This window comes from Oryzias melastigma, linkage group LG10, assembly GCF_002922805.2.
Source record: "Oryzias melastigma strain HK-1 linkage group LG10, ASM292280v2, whole genome shotgun sequence".
Classification (NCBI taxonomy): Eukaryota; Metazoa; Chordata; class Actinopteri; order Beloniformes; family Adrianichthyidae; genus Oryzias; species Oryzias melastigma.
This window is the reverse complement of record NC_050521.1, coordinates 8,345,244-8,364,866: the sequence shown is the minus strand read 5'-3', so window position 1 is coordinate 8,364,866 and position 19,623 is coordinate 8,345,244. Positions and strand designations below refer to the sequence as shown.

General features: G+C 39.2%; 1 protein-coding gene across 2 annotated transcripts in view; it reads left to right on the top strand.

Moving 5' to 3' along the window:
- The window catches only part of slit3 (slit homolog 3 (Drosophila)), a 301,951-nt gene that overhangs the window by 155,451 nt on the left and 126,877 nt on the right, over positions 1-19,623 (top strand). The window contains exon 5 of one of the 2 annotated variants that reach the window (XM_024283656.2): positions 1,806-1,877. In XM_024283656.2, coding sequence (XP_024139424.1) covers positions 1,806-1,877 — 72 coding nt within the window. Of the gene's footprint in view, positions 1-1,805; positions 1,878-18,854; positions 19,543-19,623 lie in introns of those variants that run through there. The other variant, XM_036214006.1, reaches the window with a different exon arrangement.

Sequence of the window (19,623 nt, the reverse complement as noted above, 5' to 3'; positions counted from 1 at the left end):
AAAGATGAAAAAGGGGGGAAATGCTTTATTTGCTGCTTTATTTATTTATCAATTTCTACACTACTGTAGTAAAACAAATCATTCTTAATGTTCTCATTTTCTTAAATATTGAAAATGAACCAAACAAATAATGAATGTTTAAATTAATTTTCTAAGAAAAGTGTGAGATCACAGGGTGGGGAAAACAAAAAAAAAGAGGAATTCTTGGAAAATGAATTTAAGCATTTATTATGGGTGGAGCAGAAGTAGTTTGGTTTTTCAGAAATAATAAAATATTGAATTTAAAAGTTCTTTGTTTTGATTTAATACTTTAGTAGGAATACAAAGAATGTATCAGTTTTTATGAATTAGTCATTTTTTATTTGTTTGTTTATTTTACTTTGAAAAACAAATGTTATATGGATCCAGATATGGCGTCAGTATAACGTGGCCAATCACACGCAGGTTTAAATTGTGCTTTTTTTACATGAACTTGGGCAGAGGTGGTTCTCTGTAGGACTACAGGAGCGCTCATGGAGGCAGAATTGAGCCTGTGGAACGTTCATTGCACAGTTTGATATACGCTCGTCGAAGACTTTTGGCTTAAATTTAACACCATAGAAGTTCTCTATTCCTACAGCAGACCTGATTCAGATCAGCAGAGGGAAATCGAGGAACACTTGTGTTCCGTCTGTGTGGCAGAAACGTCAGACTGAAGGGAAAGTCTGTTGGTTTAATCAAATTTAGTTTTTGTATTTTGACGCAAAACAAAACGTTGATCAGTTCTGGACTCATACACAACAAATGTTGCTCGTTGTTACATGAAGCATGTTCGTTTGAAGTCGTTTAATATGAACAGCATAAACGTACTGGAGTGTTTTTTCCCCCCTCAGGGGTGTTTCACTCAAATCACCTCTTTGTTGTTAAGTTTATGAAACGAATAAAGCTAAAGTATAATTGCTTTGTTCCATAAAGTCTGGCAGGTTTCCATATTGTGTGTGTGTGTGCATCAAAGAGTCAAAAAAGGGGAGTCCGGGCCAAGGTCTGCTGCTCTGTTGTGATTATCAAAGTGTATGCTGGCTGTTTAACATGCACGGTCATGTATTACTGTACTGCCGCTGATTGACTTTCTGCAAGTAGTGTTTAGCTCAGGCCTGACCAGCAGGAGTATAGGGTGATTAGCTTGTCTGATATTTTCATACGTTCCTTCTCTCTCTGTAATTACATTACGCTTTCTGATCCCTGCCTGTGTGCCAGGCCCTCTTCCAACACGGCACCGCTAATGGAGTTAAGTCTGAGCCATCGTGTCATGTCAAAGATCATTTAGCTCAGATAGGTTTTTCGATACGGACGACGAAGCGGAGAGTTGATGAGGCAGCTGTATGTGTTGCCTTGTTCTCTACGTTAAAGGAGGAATCATAGATGATGTTTGATTCTAATGAAAACATGTGGTCTTGAGTTATTTAGCTTCTCAGAAAAAAAGACTTGTGTGTCAATTACAAACATGTGAAACACACACTTCTGCTTGGTCTCTGCCTGCCCATTAATCACACACATGCACACTTGAAGGCAGCAGATGGCCTCTTGCCAACAATATTTCTGATCGTTCCTTTTGTCTTTGAAGCTCATTGCATCAAATTGTTTCGCTGATCATAAATGTCATATCACCCTCTTTCTCCTTCTGTGCCTTTGTTCTGAAATTAGAAGTATTTGTGTGCACGCTAGTGTGGCGTGCATGTGGCGTGATGAAACGTTTGGGGCTTTTGAGTTCTGTATATGAAAGTGCTCTGTATACTTTGTGTAAGACTCTTTCTCTGTCTCTGCAGGGACCTCAGTGAGAACCAGATCCAAGCAGTTCCCAGGAAAGCTTTCAGAGGAATCACTGGTGTGAAGAACCTGTGAGTATAGTAACCCACCTTACTTATACTTATTCCCTTTGGTTTCCTTTTTACCATTTTACTTTTCAGTAGCCAAATATTTGATCGATAATGTTCGCTACAGATTAATTAATAAATAGTAAATGATATATACTTATTTAGAACTTAATTACCCTCTTAGAAGGCCCAAAGTGCTTTAGAGTCACATCCCTATTCACCCCTTCCCACACACAAGACTGATGGTGAACTACTGGTGAACACCAGAAACAATGTGGGGTTCAGGGTCACGTCGACGCCAAGGACACATGAACGCATGGGTGTGAACTGAGCTTACAATCTTCCAACAACACATCTCATCATCTCACCTAACTTTCGAAATTGACCTCCTGTATTTAGTAATGTTTTGAAGACGCTGTTGTGTTTTCTTATTAGGAATCTTCAATTGTTTATAGACACTCCAGAAGTTTAACGGTCCTTATTTGCTTGACCATCTAAATGACAGATGAAACATTGTATGTATGTACGTTTTAGCTCCCTCTGTTGTCAATGAATTTCTCATGCATTGAAATTCAACAAGGTGTATTATTGGCTTAAATAGCATTTTTAAATGTCTTTTTTGAAGCTATTTGTAGGATTTTAAATTATACATAAATATTACCCCTCCATATTTGCAAGTTTTCTTTTATTTATTTTTTTTATTACAGTTACGGTATGGGAGAAGTTTTAGCTTTATTTGGTTGGAAAAGCATATATGTTGTATTTTTCTTGTAAAAGCATTTCATTCATCCATTAATTCTGCGAACCCTCCTTTGGGGTCTTGGGTTTGCTGGAGCCTATCCCAGTTACCGTTAGCTAAAAGTAGAGAACACCCTGGACAACTCGCCAGTTCACTGAAGAGGCACATAAAGACAAACAAACGCACGCTACGATGCTGATCTGAGAACAGTAAGAAGTGCAAGAAGTAAATCAACACGTACATGAACCATGCAAACTACACTCATTAAGGACAATTGATCAATTAAAATTGATATTTGGTTAATTACTTCAAGGTTCTTTCTATGCGTTTAAAGAACTGTATCATCAGCATATGTCAAAATTGTTATATTTAAACACATTTAATTTGTATACTCTGTTGTTTTTTGTAATATTTAAAGTAAATTTATTTTCTTGTTATATCAGCTTTAAAAACACAACTCTACTGTATCTCTCTTTTGGATTTGAAGGAAGGTTATCTTCATATTTGAATGGGAAAAACTGTGTCAACCACCCATAAAGTAACTCAGTTCTGTAATATTTTAACACCCTAAAGAGATTTACCAATGTTACAATGTCAAAACAATACTTTTATGAGAATTTGTAGCATCATTGCTGTGGACAGGCAAAGACTCTCCTGTAGCAACTCGTCCTATTCTAAGTGAGATAAATTGTCGAAAGTGAGATAAATCTGATAAATTGTAGTTATTATGTGGAACTGAAAGAGCCGGAATATTACAGCGATAGGCATCACCACAAGAACTGATGATATTGACTTCAAGGATAAGAAGCAGAACAGAAGAAATACTTTTACATGCAAAAGGAGCATATTCCAAAAAAGAAAAAGTTAAAGGTGAAGTGGATTTTTCTGAATTTCGCTCCTTTTCTGCTTTCCTGTCTACACTTCGTCCTCACACGAAGTTTTCAATAGAACCCTGTCATTTATTCACATTGTCCCAATCACCAATACTGTGATCAATGTGCTGCATAATCGATCCTTCTGGTCAATAAGAGCTGATCAATTGTACCTCAAACTAGTAAACAGACCACTTGGAGGGGCGTCCTCAGTAAGCAAACTCGATGAAGACAGACATGGCGAGAACAGAATGAAAACACGCTGACCTGACACAAGACTTAATGACACAAACGCTAGTTTTTACATTTTTTAAGTTCCTTTGAATTCCATTAAAATATATTGTATTTATATAAATTTCTTCCTCATCTTTATAAAATTATTAGAATAAATAGTTTTGTGTGATGTTGATTCCGTTTGGCTCCTACTCCAGACCAGATAAAGAGCACTACAATGTGACCGTTGTCTTATATTTGGTCTGAATATTCTCAATCACAACAACACATTTTGATGCATGATAAAGGACCCCTCCGCGCCCCTTTTTGATGTTTTGGGTGTCCCAAACTCATCGAAAATCAAGTGTCCGTAACCCTTGGGATGAGGTACCAGACATGGTATCGATGATCCTCAGGATGCGGCTAGTACCAGTACCCTAACCCACTACAGGTACCCTAACCAGGCACCGGACGCAGTACCAGACGCAGTACCAGGTATCAGACCCAACCCAGTACCAGTCACGAACCGACCCAGACGTGTTAGGGCTAGGCTAGCGGTACTGGGTTAGGGTGCCAGTGTGGTTTACACCCGGTACTGGACCAGTTCTGGTTCATGGCCCAGAGGCCGGGACCCATGATTTAATGGGAACAGCCAGCATGTCAAAAAACAACAAATTAGGGACACCCAAACTGTCCATTTTTGACACATAGCGGTCCTTAACCAAACGTCAATATGTGATGTGTGGATCATAAACGATAGAGAATAATGTAAAGATGTGACTGGCCTCTCTTCGGGTTCCACAGTGGTCCAGTGGTTAGTACTCTGGTTCAAATCCCACCTGAGAAACTTCAATGTGGAGTTTACCCAAGTCCAAAAACATGCTGTCTCTGGGTGATTGGCTGCTCACAGGACCCATACCTGAATCTGCCACTTTAAACAAGTCGTTAATGCAGTTTAGATTGTAAATAAAAACAGAAGATTTGAATTGTTGTGTAGCTTTTGGTGAAACAGGTTCAGCTTATGAACCATCTATGCATATTTACATAGAGCCCTTTCGACGAGGGGTGGACAGCTCTATTCTATTTAGATGGGGCAGCCGTGGCATAAAGTGAAAAGGGTAAACCCCTAATCACATAGTCTCGGTCTTGGTCCTCACTCCCCCTGTCCATGTGTGGGACATCTACTTTTACAGTAGATCAAAACAAATGATCGGAGTGGGACTTTAAAGGACAAAACATTTATTACAGACATTATTGAAGAATTTTGAGCCAAAGCAACACAGAAAACATTTTGGGTTTCAAATTTTAATTTAATTTAGGTTGTTTCCTTTTTGCAGCAACAGACAAACACAACTGTTTTGTATTGAAGCTACACAAAAAACTACTCTTTAGTTAAATGTCACTAAATGTACGTAGTCTGGGTTTACCTGTATAATAAAAAAGAGGTCATTCTTGTGACCATGCAGGCCTCAGATGTCTGACTTCAGGCTGGTCTCTGATCCTCTAACCCTCTCTTGGCTCTCACTGGGGGGTCCAATCCAAACAAAACACATCTCTTCACCTCTTTGACCTCAAACTCTCTTCTGTGGTACAAACATTCCAGGTTCTGTGCCAGAAAGCAAGCAGCTGCAGAGCGTATCTCATTGAAGCTCTGACCTCACAACACCTTGTGTTTGATATTACTGTCGTGTGCAGTTTTAGCCAGTGCGTGAGCACTTTTTGGTTTATTACCTGCACCACCCTGGCATGCACAAGTTACACACCTGAGTGAGGCCGAAAGCAGCTACAGGTTGCAGGGGCATGTATGAAACTGTGGGAATTCATGTGTGAAATTGTGTGCTCAGAATGTGCAAACATGTTCTTTTCATCAGAGTTTTCCATTTGTGTGCACACATTGTTCTCTGTGATAAACCCCTTGTGCTCTGGTTTTTGAGAATCTTTTGTGATTTGGTATAAAGTTTCATACAAACCAACGCTTATGACTTTTTCTCTCTCATTTTGAACATAAGTGAACGTAGGCTTTACTCAGTAATTCACATTTAGGAAACAACATTTGGGCCACATTTTGAAAATGTGTCCATGAAAGCATTAATGAGGAAGAGCTTCATCACTGAAAATAACATCAACACACCTGTCAAGGGATTCCGGATTCCAGAACCAACACTTGGAAGATGTAAATAAATAAATAAATAAATAAATAAATAATATAACCAGTTTTTAGATTAAGGAGATAATTTTTCTCCCTTTATCTACACATTTACAATCTTTTTTTTACCTCTCAAATTATTTTGCGTCCTCTACCATCACATGTCCTATCACTCCGTATCCTTAAAGTCCCACTCGATCATCTTTTGATCCATCATGAAAGTGTTCCCAGTGGTCGTTCAATAACGATCATGCCGTTTTTAGCTAAAATTTAAAAACTTGTGTCGTTTTCGAGGACATAGTTTCTGCAGAGCGGCAGTATTTCATTCCGCTATGTTCCCACTGGTTGTTGGAAACATGGGTTCTGCATGTCACTATGCAACTTTTTAAGTCAGTTTTCAGGCTCTACATACAAGATACATACTTAGTTAAGTTAAGTCAATTCAACTTTGACCAATCAGGGATTTACATTTGGTTGTGATTCATAGGTAGTGTCTTTTTCAAAACACAAAGCATGTTAAAATTGATCATGGAGGATAAATGAATAATCACACCCAGTCCTTCATATAACAGAAAAGAGCTGTAAAGGAGCAATATTGGTGAGATTTGTACCACTTTGACATTTTGCACCAAGCCTCCTCCAACTGTGAGTACTGCAACAGTGTCAGGTACGGATGGTCCAGTGTGAACGCCACAGTGACGTGCGGCGAGGTTCACAATGTTACAACTGGCTCTAACAAAGAAACGGGAAGATGGAACCGATTTTAGCACCGAAAAACACTTTAATGTGCTTAAAGACTTTTTAGGAGTTAAAGCTTGAGAGCCGGGAGTACGCAGAAAGTCCCGCGATGCAGCATTGGCGCTGAACCCGACAGGAAGTCCTAGAAGAAGCTCTTTTCTGAGGTCCTCAGGCTGAGCTTTTATCCAGAACTCCCACATTCCAAAACACCTGCACCTGTGTAGGAGGAGGAGACACAGGGGGGACAACAGAAAGACTGACAACAACTTGTGAAGCACTGATGTTATCAGTCAGATTTACAAACATATGAACCCTACATTGTAGCTTATTCACCATTTGATTGACAATAGTTAATGTGTGCTGTTTATAATTGAATTTCAACATTTTTCTACCATTTACAAGGTTTTGCATAGAAAAAGAAATCATAAAAAATTGTTAATATTGACTAACTTTTACTTATAAATGAATTCTGAAGGAACACACGAATAACTTGTTTGTAAAAATGTTCCTTTTTTTCTGTTTTAAAAGTCTCTCTGTCCACTGACAGGTCTCCAAAAATTCCTGAGTTTAGAAAAATAATCCTTCATTTAGAAAAAGAGGGGAAATATATTAAAGAATATCTGTACTTCTGCACTTGATTTGCTAACTCTACTATTCTTTAGCGGTGGTGTCACATAATCTGGGTTCACCAGCGCCCTCTGCCTTGATCCATGCGTACTGCCTGCCTCAACTAGTGTATTTCTAAAGCGCATTTTTTAGCAGATAAAAAGACTAAATGAGTCACTAACTGGTACAAATGTAATCAGACGGATAGCGAGAAATAGAAAAATAAAGTAATGAAAAAATAAAGCATCTTTTATGATTATAGAAAGACAAGAAAAGTACAGCGCATGCTGATTTCTTGTGGATTTCATCAGGAAACTTATAAATTCGCTATTACTTTTTTTTTTTTTTTACCAAAGAAACATTGAAAACACAAACTGAAAAAAAGCAATCATAGAATAAACACGTCTAAAAATTAATATTTGATTTTTATTTTTAATAATGAAATATAATATGCCTCTTATTTAATTTATGTATTTTTAAGCTATATTTTGCAGGTGAGGCACAGCCTCACTCGCCTCCCCTGACTGCACGTCACTGGAACACCATACAATTCCCATTTAGCGTGGTGTGTAAGTCGCATTAAAAATGTACACAGTAGTTGGGGGTGGAACCATTGCCTCGGAGCAACCCCACCCCAAGTTCAGAGCAGGGAGCTTGTGGCCCACCAAGCGTATTTTTTACATCACAAATACAATCTCTTTCAGGCTTTTCTCTGATCCTAATTCACATTGACTTGAGTAAAGAAATAGCAAGTGGATATATCCTCCATTATCAGGAAAAATATAAAAAAAACATCATTTTCATCAGTCTTTTTAACCCCCCAAAAATCTGTTCTCCTGTTACCCATATCTTAGCTCATTGCAGTTTTTCATTTCTCTTCCTTCTCATTCTGTTTTCCTCTTCTTATTCATGTCTAACTTTATTTCTTCAGATCCCTCCTGTCCCTTATTCCTCTCTTCTCCTTTTCTCAACCACCCACTACTCCTTCATCTGTCCCTCCATTAGACAAGGTGACTCCTGCAGTAAAAGGCTCAAACCCTCCATTATGCCACGGAGTAAAAAAACTGTCGTGACATTCTGTCCCTGGTGGACACTGCATTGATTTTCTCATATGTCTCTCTCCTTCTTACTTTGTCTGTGTCTCTCCCCTCTCTGGCGCTCTCACAATCTGTCTTTCTCTTTTTGCCATCGAGCTCACTCTCTTCCTCATACCACGGCTCTTTTCTGCTCCTTTATTTTTTCAGTTGTTTGCTTTCGTGCAGCTTTGTGGTCAGTGTGGAATCAAACAGATTTTACTATTTTTTAGTTTTAACAAACCTTGGTATCGAACACATAATGTCTACTCATTTTAACCCACTTTTCTGTGCTTGAACAGCCAATACTTGCTGGCAGAGACCACGACTGCAGTCTTCATGAGTGTGTGTGCTCACAGTGCTGACTCCAGATGCTGACCTGTGGTCTTGTCATTCTTCTAAGCTGAACATGTCAGTCAAGCTTTCAGTGATAGAGCTGGGGTTGAACTGATAGAAGAAACAGGCTGTAACAGTCCTGGAACAAACAAATTTTCCTTTTCGTCTAACGATGAATGCTTAACCTTTCATATCCGGTCTTATCTAATCTGATTTTGAAAATCAAATCTTGGGGATCGTCTGGTATTTTCTAATGGTTTATTATATCTTTATTTTATTTTATTTTTTTTATGTCTCGCCACAAAGACTCCTCTCGTTAGATCTGCAAAGGTCAAAGTGGCTTTCCCATGTGATTGGTATGGTTTCTCACTCATGCACTAAAAGTTGGTTCTCCAATGTGTAGATTGAAAATTGTGTCTTGTCTAAATCCTCAGTTACAGCTGTCCTTGTGGGTGGGTATGGGGTATCTGTGGGTGAAACACAGGCTAACCTGTATGGGGCAGGAATGAAATATCAAGGTCTTTGACCACTCAATAATCTAGTTCCAAAAAATGTTTATACACATGTTTGCTGCGTGCAACAGGTAGTGAACATGTCAATTCTTACAAAACCTCACAATACACTTACCACACGCATGACAGTAGAATTTTTCATTTTCATGATGGACTGCATGGGTTAGCGCTCTTGCCTAATAGCAAGAAGGTCGACCGACTGGTGACTTATCCAGGGTGAATCCTGCCTTCGCCCAGAAGTGGCCGGGTTAGGCTTCACTATCCCCGTGACCCCGAAAGGGACAAAGTGGTTTAGAAAATAGATGGATGGATGGCCTCTTCATGACATCCCTTAAAGTGACCACACAAACCTCAAGAGAACTAAAAGACACTCCTGTCCTCCCATTTAGATGCAGCCCACCTATCCATAGCCCTCTATGGGCCTGGATAACCCCAAAATCCACAGCACCAATTATTATCAGATTATTATCACTTTTTATCTGTACTGCCAAAAGTTCTAGTTAGTTGATTAAGGACAATGGTGACTATGTGACGGACTGGCCATCCAGCTCATCCGAGGCAAAAATCAGAGAAAATCTTTGGGTTATTGTGAAGAGAAAGATCTGAGACCGACAATTCAAAAACATGAAAGACCTGAAGGCTGCAGTGAAAGCAACATGGGCTTCCCTTAGACGTCAGCAGTGGCACAGATTGATTACATACAGGTCACGCCACATTATCAAGTGATTAACGCAAGGCTTTAGTGGACCTCATGGAATTTTTCTCACACACTTTAGAGAAGAAAAAAAGTGAGGACAAAAAAAAGGGCCAAAAGTCCTTTGTGACCACGTGAAGTATAAATAAATCCTTTGGTTATACTGCAGTAGGTGAATTTACAACCTACAGTAATTATTTTTGAGCAGAAGAGGCAATATTTGGGACAAAGAGTCGCTGAAACCTGGCTGTAGATCATTTTAAACAACACAAAACCTTAGTTGTGTTTAGTTTAATACAGCTATGAAGATACTTTTGATATTAAAGACACACTCAGATGAAAGTTTATTTTTTGTGTTTTTACATAGTCATGTGTCTCATGATGGATGACATAAAATAAAGAAAACTTGCATTTCTGTTTATTTCTTTATCCAAATCATTGTGAATCAGGAGCAGAGGAAAAGAATACGAGCACCCTGCTCCGCTCCATTCTGATGCATCCACCTACAAACAAATAGATCCATGAACGTCTCGTTTTTCTCGTCTGAACTGGAATCTGGATCAAAACTGTATCTCCCAGTACCTCCAGGGGATTTGGAGCAATGTGGTTAGAGAAACTAATATAGAATTCTTTTGCAAATTACAGAACACAGCTACAAAAGCAGTTTGGCAATAGATAAATTAATGAAAGCCACCCTCTGGCTCCACTGCTTCATTCCTGTCCTTCCTGATTCCTCCACTTTCTTTTCTCAGCTGTAAAACATCTCCCTACTTCACGCTCTCCTACCCAAAATGCAGTGCAGGATGGCTGTTTGTTTGAATTATAGCCACGGCTCAGCAGAGGAAGGTGAGAACATTGGGCTGTCTGCATGCACAGGAAGACACACACCTGTAGTGTTGTGTGGATGCAGACGTTCCCCTTGACTTGATTTTATGGTTGTCACAGTTCTAGCTTTTAATATCTGGAGCTGAAAATGAAAATGGGCCAAAATATAAAATGTATTCTAGTCTATTTAATCATAGAAAAAATTAAAACCCCACAAAATACCAAAAAAGATCCCAGTTTTATGAAAATTAGATGCAGGAACGATTCCCCACCATCTTTTATGTCATTAGCATCTCTAAACATGCAAGTAAGGCCATTGCTTTGCTTTGAACAGAGATGGAAAGATTTGTCAGGAAACTGCAAACTATATCCAACATTTTCACGAGTTGAAATTACTTTCTTTTTTAACAACAATAATGTTTTACTGGAAACTTTAAATAATCTTGAAGTTAGTTAAACACTTTCGGTTTTATTATTATTATTTATTTATTTATTTTTTTTGCTCATTTGGTTTCTCTTGTCAAGCTAAGATTAATTTATGCAAAAAAAAAAGTATTAGAAAAAAAAGTCATTTCCTCTCGGTCAGATTTTGCCTAACGTAAATGAATCTATTGTAATGCTGATTTCATGTTCCTTGAACGACCCTGAAAGCAAAATGACCATTCCCAAGCCAAAACCTTCTCAATTTATTGCACATAAATGCAAGCGGTGAAGAATAAATTCAATAGTTCTAATGTAAAATAAGCTGATAAATTCAGAAACCTTGAAAAAAAAAGTTTCATCTGCAGGGAAAAGTTAATGTTTTATTTTTATTTGAATTCCTGCTCCCACAAATGCACAAGAATTTTCCAGTAGTTGAATGTGGTTTAAATGAAAATTAATAAGAAAAAAAATGTATTCATTCAAAATTACTTTTTGCTTTACCCTGTAAAATCCATCACAGAATTGACAGGAAAAAATAAAAAATATGATAGTAATAAGCAAGACGGGTGTTTTTGTGTTTGATAAAATCCACACATTTTCAATCTCAATGAGATACAGATAGTATTAAATATGACACATTGGGTGATTAGTAAGTTTAGGTACGTTTTTGCTCATAAAATTAGCAACACTTTTTCCCGCCAAAACTGTTTTTGAGTTTTCAAGGAGGTGGACATTTTGAAATGAGCAGGAAAAGTTCTTCTACTGCCTCTAGTGGAATGATAATGAACTACAGAACCAAAAGACATGGACCAATTCTATACAATGAATAGTTAGTAATTACATTCATCTATGGAACAGATCAAGTACTTTGCATTTGTGACAACACATGACTATTATATTTAACTTTTTCATCACTCATAGCAACATTTTGTAAATATCTGTTTTGCATGATGATGTTGCAACAGTTTTCCTAGCGAAGGATTATTGCAGTTGTGTTACTGTTGTGTTTGTGTGATTAACTCAGCTCCACAGGAAAGCTGCAAATTTGACTGCAAACAGGTCTTCTGTTAGACATGATTAAACGCACTAACTAATTATATGGAAGAAGATGAAACAGTCTAATGTCTGTGCAACACACATGCGTGATTGGAACTCACAGAACCCAACAAGGACCGTGAACGCAGCCCAACGGTGCAAATATAGACAGCACAGACAGACACACAAAGTAGTCCCCGTCTTAGATTGATACCATTCTTGTCAGTGCTAATCAGGACTCTTGGTGAAAAAAGCTGTCAGAAGAATGTAATCATATCACTGATGATGGGATCATTTACCATAGATGAAGATGGAAGATGAAGTGCATGGCCACCCATTTCAATCCTTTAGTTACTTTCAATTCTGAGAAAATTATGAATATGAGGCTTCTTGTGAGAATGTCCTCAAACGTATAAAAGAAAATAGTTTCATAGTTGAAGAGCTGAAGATAAAGCTTTAAAGCAAAGTCATGGAATTTGCTGAGATTCATCGGAGGCAGTCATGAATGTGACTGTTGACGAAGGAAGCATTAGCAGACAATGAAGCCAAATGACTGCTGATGTGAAGGCTTGTGTATTTCAGCTTTAATCCAGTCAATACCACTTTAAAGTTTTCTTATTCCTCAGCATTATGTGCATTTTTTACTTGCATACAATGCTACTCATTTAACAAAAACTCATTGTATTTTATATTGTCCCAGAATTAGATTGTTTAACGTTGGCAGCCAAAAAAAAAAAAAACTGAGCAATTTATGAAATTATAACATAATTTATAAAGTTTTGGGCTTTCTATGTGAAAATTTTAGAAATATCCAAAGATGTAAACTACTTTAAATTAAGTTATCTGCTAATTAAAACAACAAGATAATCTATGGATTATCCGCTAAATTTTAAAATAAAACCAACTTTTGACAATAAAATACAGCTATTAAGAAATGCTAATGTATTTTTGTTTCTAAACAGACTGTAGAGATGAAAATAAACACACAAACACAATGCAGAACACACAAAAAACAAACAGACACACACATACACGTACCGTTCGACGTAGTGAGACAACTACAGAGCGGGGGAGAGTTTGAATGTCTAAAAACACAATCAACGAGAGAGCAGCAGAGAGCAGTTGGCGACAAGTCAAGATGGACGATGTCAAATTAATTGTAGAAGCTCTAAATAACCACAGCTGAGCAGAAGCGCCTGTCAACCATTGCGAAAAAAAAAATATGTCTGGTGTGAACTAGAGGTGAAGCGGATACCGTCCGCACACTGTTCCGCAGTGCTTCCGCGGAGGTGAATGGGGGACTGCAGGCTTACATGTGAACATTGTTTCAGATGTCTCACACAACCAACACTTCTAAGTCTTCTGATCACGTCATACACCATCATTTTTGTTTGGAAGTTGTCAATAATCCTTAATGCAAGACATTTACAAGACGAGCTTGGAAGCTTCATCACAGAAGCGAGTTTGATTCTATTTCACACAATATTGTCTACTAACTTTGAGTTTTAATTCTCTCTTGACAAAAATTCAAGAAAAGGCCGAAATTGAAATTTATGCCTAATGTCAGGCCATTAACCATCGACTGCATATGAGAACTAGACTGTGTTTTAATTCAAAGAGAATTGGTTTAGCACAGCTCCAATTAAATTACATCAATTCAATGACCATTTTTTGGTGAAACAGGCACTGCCCTGTTCTAGGCTGATATAATCAGTAAGCACTGATAGGTCCGAGTTTGTCTGAGTCATCATTTCTATGGAAACCACTCTAGTCAATCAGGAGTGAGCTTGTTGGAAAGCCACACCCCTACTACGTTCAAAACAAGATCACTTAGGTTCAATGAGGCATCTGATTGGTCAGTTTGTAACTTTAATTACAGAAAAATATACACGAACATCTCAGAAGAAAAAAGTATCAGAGCAAAGATGGTTATTCTGACTAATAGAATATAGTTATTTATTTCTCTATTAAGGTCTATGGGGTTTTGGCTTCTTGGAACCAGTGGGTACTTCCTGTTTATGTGGATGGGTCATTCAGTCCAGTTCTTATACAGTATACAGTCAAAGCTTTATGCCAAATAGTATAATATGTGGTTGTCTCCACTTTGAGCCCATGCTATGATTCTGCAGTTTTGGACAAAATGACAAATGCTCCTCCGTTCCAGTTCCCTGTGAGGCTGAACGTACAGATAACTTCTGTAGCGCTATTCCCATCCATATGCCAATGATATGGCATTCCGGTTTGCTACTTGAAAAAAAAATGGGCCTCTTAATTACATAAAATGCAAACACGGCTTCACCATATGTTCACGCTCCTCACACTCATTGTATTTTGCACTCAAATCATTCAACAGATGCTCAGCTCTTTTATAACAAGTGGGCAAAAAGAAAAGAAAAAAAAGGTCCTCTCAGATCCAAAGCCTTGCTTGTAACAAGAGCAAAGTCAGTTAAGCTCTTCTGTCAGACGCAGCGGAGCAGTCTGGTGAAGAGCGTATCATAAAGTAAAAACTGGACCCCAGGGATACAGGATCCTAAACACTGCTTTGCAAAGATTTTTGACTTTACAGTGAAGAATGTGATCTTTAGAACAACAAGCGGCACAGAAGTCTATCCGGGTGAATTGATAGATCCTTACCACACTTTTACCTGGATAAGGGAAGCCTCGAAACCACCAGACTACCAAACAAGATGTTTCTGTATGGTAAAGGTCAGTGTCAGAGAGAAACTGTGGTTCCAGTCTTCAAACCACACAGCCAACACTGGTTGTAATCCAGTAAGAATGGGAAACACTTAGTAAGGCATTGTGACAAGAATTGCAAGAATACTTAAGAACGTCCACCCATTGTCCTTCACTAAAACTGCTTTTCTTAACAGAACTGTCCAAAGTGTACCCCACCTTCAACCAGATAGACTACAGCAGGGTTGCCCATTCCTGGTCCTAAAGAGCTACCACCTGTCTCCCAGCTCATTAGCAAGCAGTACCATGTACTGCTTGCTAATGATTACCTGAATCAGGTGTGTTCATTCAATCAGAATGTGAAGACATCTGATTGAGATAATCAGTATCTGGCAGGGCTTTGAGATCTGGAAAAAAAGGTAGAGTGGTTCCTCTCCAGGTTTAGGAACGGGCACCCCTGAACTACAGCAATCATTTGACCCCAAACAGTCTTAAAGCAAGTTTAGATGATGGATAAAGATAAATTAAACCTCAAACGGTGTCAGTAAAGGATCATACCAGGAAAGTGCCGAAGCAAAGTTAAAAGGGAAGAAGGTCCAGGACAGAGGTGTCCAAATCCAGGCCTTGAGGGCCGGCCTCCAGCTGGTTTTCCAGAAACCCTGCCTTATCTTCTGCTAATAACCTGGGTGTTTTTAGCCAAATAGAAGCTTCAATGGCTGGTTGGTTAGAAAAAATGTAGAACACAGGCCCTCAGCGCCTTGGTTTGGACACCCTTGTCCAGGAGGACACTTGAAGAAATCTCAGGAGTATATATTGCATTGATGAACCAATGACTTCATGGGAGAGACCAGCTGGGTCTGCTAAAGTCTCAGGCAGATGCGGGGGCAGACCTGTACAGTTATTGGGGGTTTTTAGGTTGTCCAGATCCATGGAGGGTCATAGAGAGGAGTGGCCGCATCTGAAGGGAAGCCATAGATGCAGTTCCTTTGAGGTTTGTGCAGCCACCTTATGGAGAAAATGGAAGGAAAATGGAAAATATAATTGTTGTAGATAGATGAATCCTGAAGGATTTGTAAGCATTATATAAGTGTTTGACATGTAAATGATGCTATCATACAGTTGTTGGTAAGGTCCGTGGACTGGCTCCTTCCTGACCGTGCAGAAATGCTGCACATCCGGGATGTGCACAGAATGTGCAAGTGCCCTTAGGACCGGGATGGGAAAACATGGTCCATGGTTTAACTATTTAATCCGTCCCGCCAAACTGGAATAGAATATATCAATCTTCCTTATTAATGTTTTATTCTCTGGTGTCTCCCTATGTGTTTTCCAAGTCAGACAGTCATTTTTCAGATCATTCCAACATCATTTCTCTAAGTTTGCGATTTTGGGACATCAATCTGTCTGTGAAATTGGCTCTAAAATGAGAAAAAAATTAAAATGAAAACTTGAAAATGTTCTGTCTTAAAGTTAAAGCCTTGGTTTTGTCCAGATTCTATGCTATTTCTTTCTCGTATGAGGTGGATGACCAAAATACTCTGCGTGTCTGGTCTGGCCCGTCTTTCAAATTTTAGAACCCTTTGTGACCCAAAAAGTTTGACCACCTCTGCAAATGCAAATCCAAGTTTCTTAGAGTAAGACTATGCAGCTCCTTCTAGGTTTTGATCAATGGAAAACAAGGCCAAACGGCTCTTTTACTGTTAAAGGTTGCCGACCCCTGTGCTAGTCAAACCGTCCTGTTGGCACAGATTAGACCCAAACGCTGCTCAGTTTTGACCATGATTGCAAAACTGCTTCAAGAGCAGAGGATCACAAAGTGAAGAGACATGGTTCTTTGATTCTACTGTGGCAGCTCAGAGTTTGTCCGTTCTCCCATTAAAGCATCGGTGTGACACATTTCTCTTAAACTGAGATTGTTGCTGTGAACATACATGCATAAAAATCATGAACTAAATGTACTGAATGAAACTTCAGCATCTGCTTCAGGAATCCCCGTCTTCATAGCTGAAAGCTGACAGAGCTGAGGCAGCAGGTGCTGCAGAGGGAGACACAAAAGCTTAGCGGAAAAAGAAAAAAAAAGATTTGAAAGGGTGATAGAATAAAACCGTGAGACAAAATGGATTAATGGCAGATAGGTAGAGTGTGAGAAGACAAAAGGTGAAGTGGAATCAAAGATGAGAGGAAATGGTGCCAGAGAGAGGAAAAAGGGGATTAGGAATGGAGACATAAAGAGGACAAGAAAAAAGAAAAAAGGGATTATCTGTGAAGGAAAGGATTAAGGTAAAATGATAAGCTTTTATATTCTTGTCTGGAGAGAAGTGTATAGCTAAAAAAAAAAGAACCTGCATGTCAGTTTATGTGTCTGAATGCACCTGATTCCTGAAAAACTCCTTTCTCATGTGTCCCTCTCACCATGTGATGATGTTTCTATCCAACCTTAGACCCTCTGAGGGTCTAAGGGTCCTTAGGAACATCAATTAAACAATTTAACACAAAAGAATAACCATCAATGTAAAACGGGAAAATGCTGCACAACAGTTTCATTTATCTTCCCAATATGGGTTTCACAGAACCTCTCTTTAAGCTACTTTTAATCTCAGTAGACCAAACTAGGGATGTCAAATAATCTTGTTAAAAATAATGATTTACTTATAGACAAATTAGCATGTTTTTAGTTTTTTCTTTATCCCATTAATCACATTTTTCATCTATGGGGGAAAAATGACAAAAATAAAAAAATTGATGGCCTAGGTGCACGTAGATGATAAACTATGTAAGTTTTTATTTATTATGAACACCTTTAAAGGCAATATCCCGCTTATGCTACGATCACAAATACAACCACCGTGCAATATTTTGAGATGCTGCCAGACTTTTTTTAATTGTTGGCGTAGTCAATGGCCAGATTTTACTAAGCCGGTGGCACTTGATATGTACAGCCGTCGTCCAGTCAGAGCTGCTGATCTGCCCAGCTGTCACCTGATTTTGTAATGGCATCATTCACGACGGTCACTGGCTACCGTGCAACCTTAAAATGTGCATGGATGGCCCCTGAAAAATGTCAACTTCTAGAGAAAATTAATCAAGTCGTCGTAACACTAACTTTTACAGCAGCTCATTTGACTGCAGTCAATGTGAAGATACCATCTTCTCTTCTCCAGAACCTGAACTAGACACTAGGAACAGATGAGGGTTTAGTGCATGTGCAGCAGAGCTGTTGATGGAAAGAAGATCATTCATTCAAACAGAGTCTGTCCAAGACAGTTTGATTGATTTAAGAGGAGAAATACTCAGAAATGCAAAAACGAAATGATTTCTTCTTACATTTGATGCCACACATACATGTTAAAAACTCAAAAAACAATTTAATGCTACATCTCACTATAAGTGAAACATCATCATTTCATATGGACATTTCACCTCTTACTGTTTGTTTTTGTCCAGATAATGAAACAAAAGTGTGTTTTAAAGTAACAAAGTCTAAACATTTGAACTCCTCCAGTGTCACCCCCCTCGTGTCTCCTCTTTTCCTTATTTTCTCCTCTCTCTTTCTCTGCTTTATCCCAGTCTTTAAAAATGATCAAATTCACAAAAATTATTTAGGAAGCTAATAAATCACCAATGTATTTCCTATTGTCTTGCTGTTGTGTTAACTGTGACACGAGATGGCATTAATGAGAATTTCAGGGTCAATAGTTTTTAGATCGGTTTCTACTGTTTTTTCATACAATAAAAAAAACTTAATAAAGTTATTTTTTTGTTGTATTTTCATCTTTTACCATGCCACGGTAAAACAATTAATTAAAAATTCTTTAAAAATGAGGCCTTTTTTTTTAGCAAATATTAGGTTAAATAAATTAATTGGATTATAATCGATGAATTGCACAAGAACTTAAAGGCCTGACAGCACTTGATCAAACCTCTCATTTAGAGACAAACTGCAGCTGGAGATTCACTTTTTTCCCTTCAGTTTCAGCTGTTAATGACATCCGAGGTAGACAGAAACATTCCTCATCGGGCTGAATTAACCTGCTGAGCTTCTGCTCTCTGGTTTCCAACAATGCAACAGCATCAACAACTAACCTCAGAGACGGTGCTCCGGCGGTGGGAGGGACGGACGGATGGATGGATGGATGGATGTAATGGACAGAGAGGAGGAGGGAGGAAAAGGAGGTTCAGGGTTGTTGGGTTCATGAGAGGTGTACGGTGGGGAGGGCGGGGCGGGGTAGCCGGACACGAGCAAATCAAAGTAAAAGCCCACGATGGATGGCGGTGGGGCAGCGGGTGCATCTGGGAGTCCGGCGAACAAGTCGTCAAGCAAGCAAAAGAGAAGAGGGGGAGGATGGATAGAGAGGGGAACGAGAGGCTGAGTCGTGACTCTGGGTTGATTTACGGAGGCTTTCCTTTTAATAAAATTGTTTCAGTGACAGAGCCGGTAAAAGGGCCTTAATGGATTGGCCGGCCTAATGTAATGAAATTATTCCCTCTTTCAGTACAGAGAGGAAAAGGAGAATAAAAGAGGACGCGGAGGGGGAGGGGGGGGGTGGAAGAGGAGAAATGCAATTAATATTTACAGAAGAGACAAGCAGGGTGGGCTTTAGCGGCTCACTCCCTCTCTCCGTGCTTTACGGCTGCCTCTCTCGCCCCTCTCTCTCCCTGTGGCCAGTGCGCGCCGGGCGTGCGGCGGCGGAGGGAGGTGATAGGCTGAAAGCAGGCAGGCCATTTCAGCTCACCGGTCTCCTCTCTGCCGCTCTCCTTTTCCTCTGCTCTCCTCTGCAGGGCTGGTCACATCTGAGCTGAGGTGAGAGCCTTCACCTCTGCCCGGGTGCCGCCACCACCGCCGCCGCCGCCACCTTCAGCTGTGTGTGTGTGCGTGTGTGAG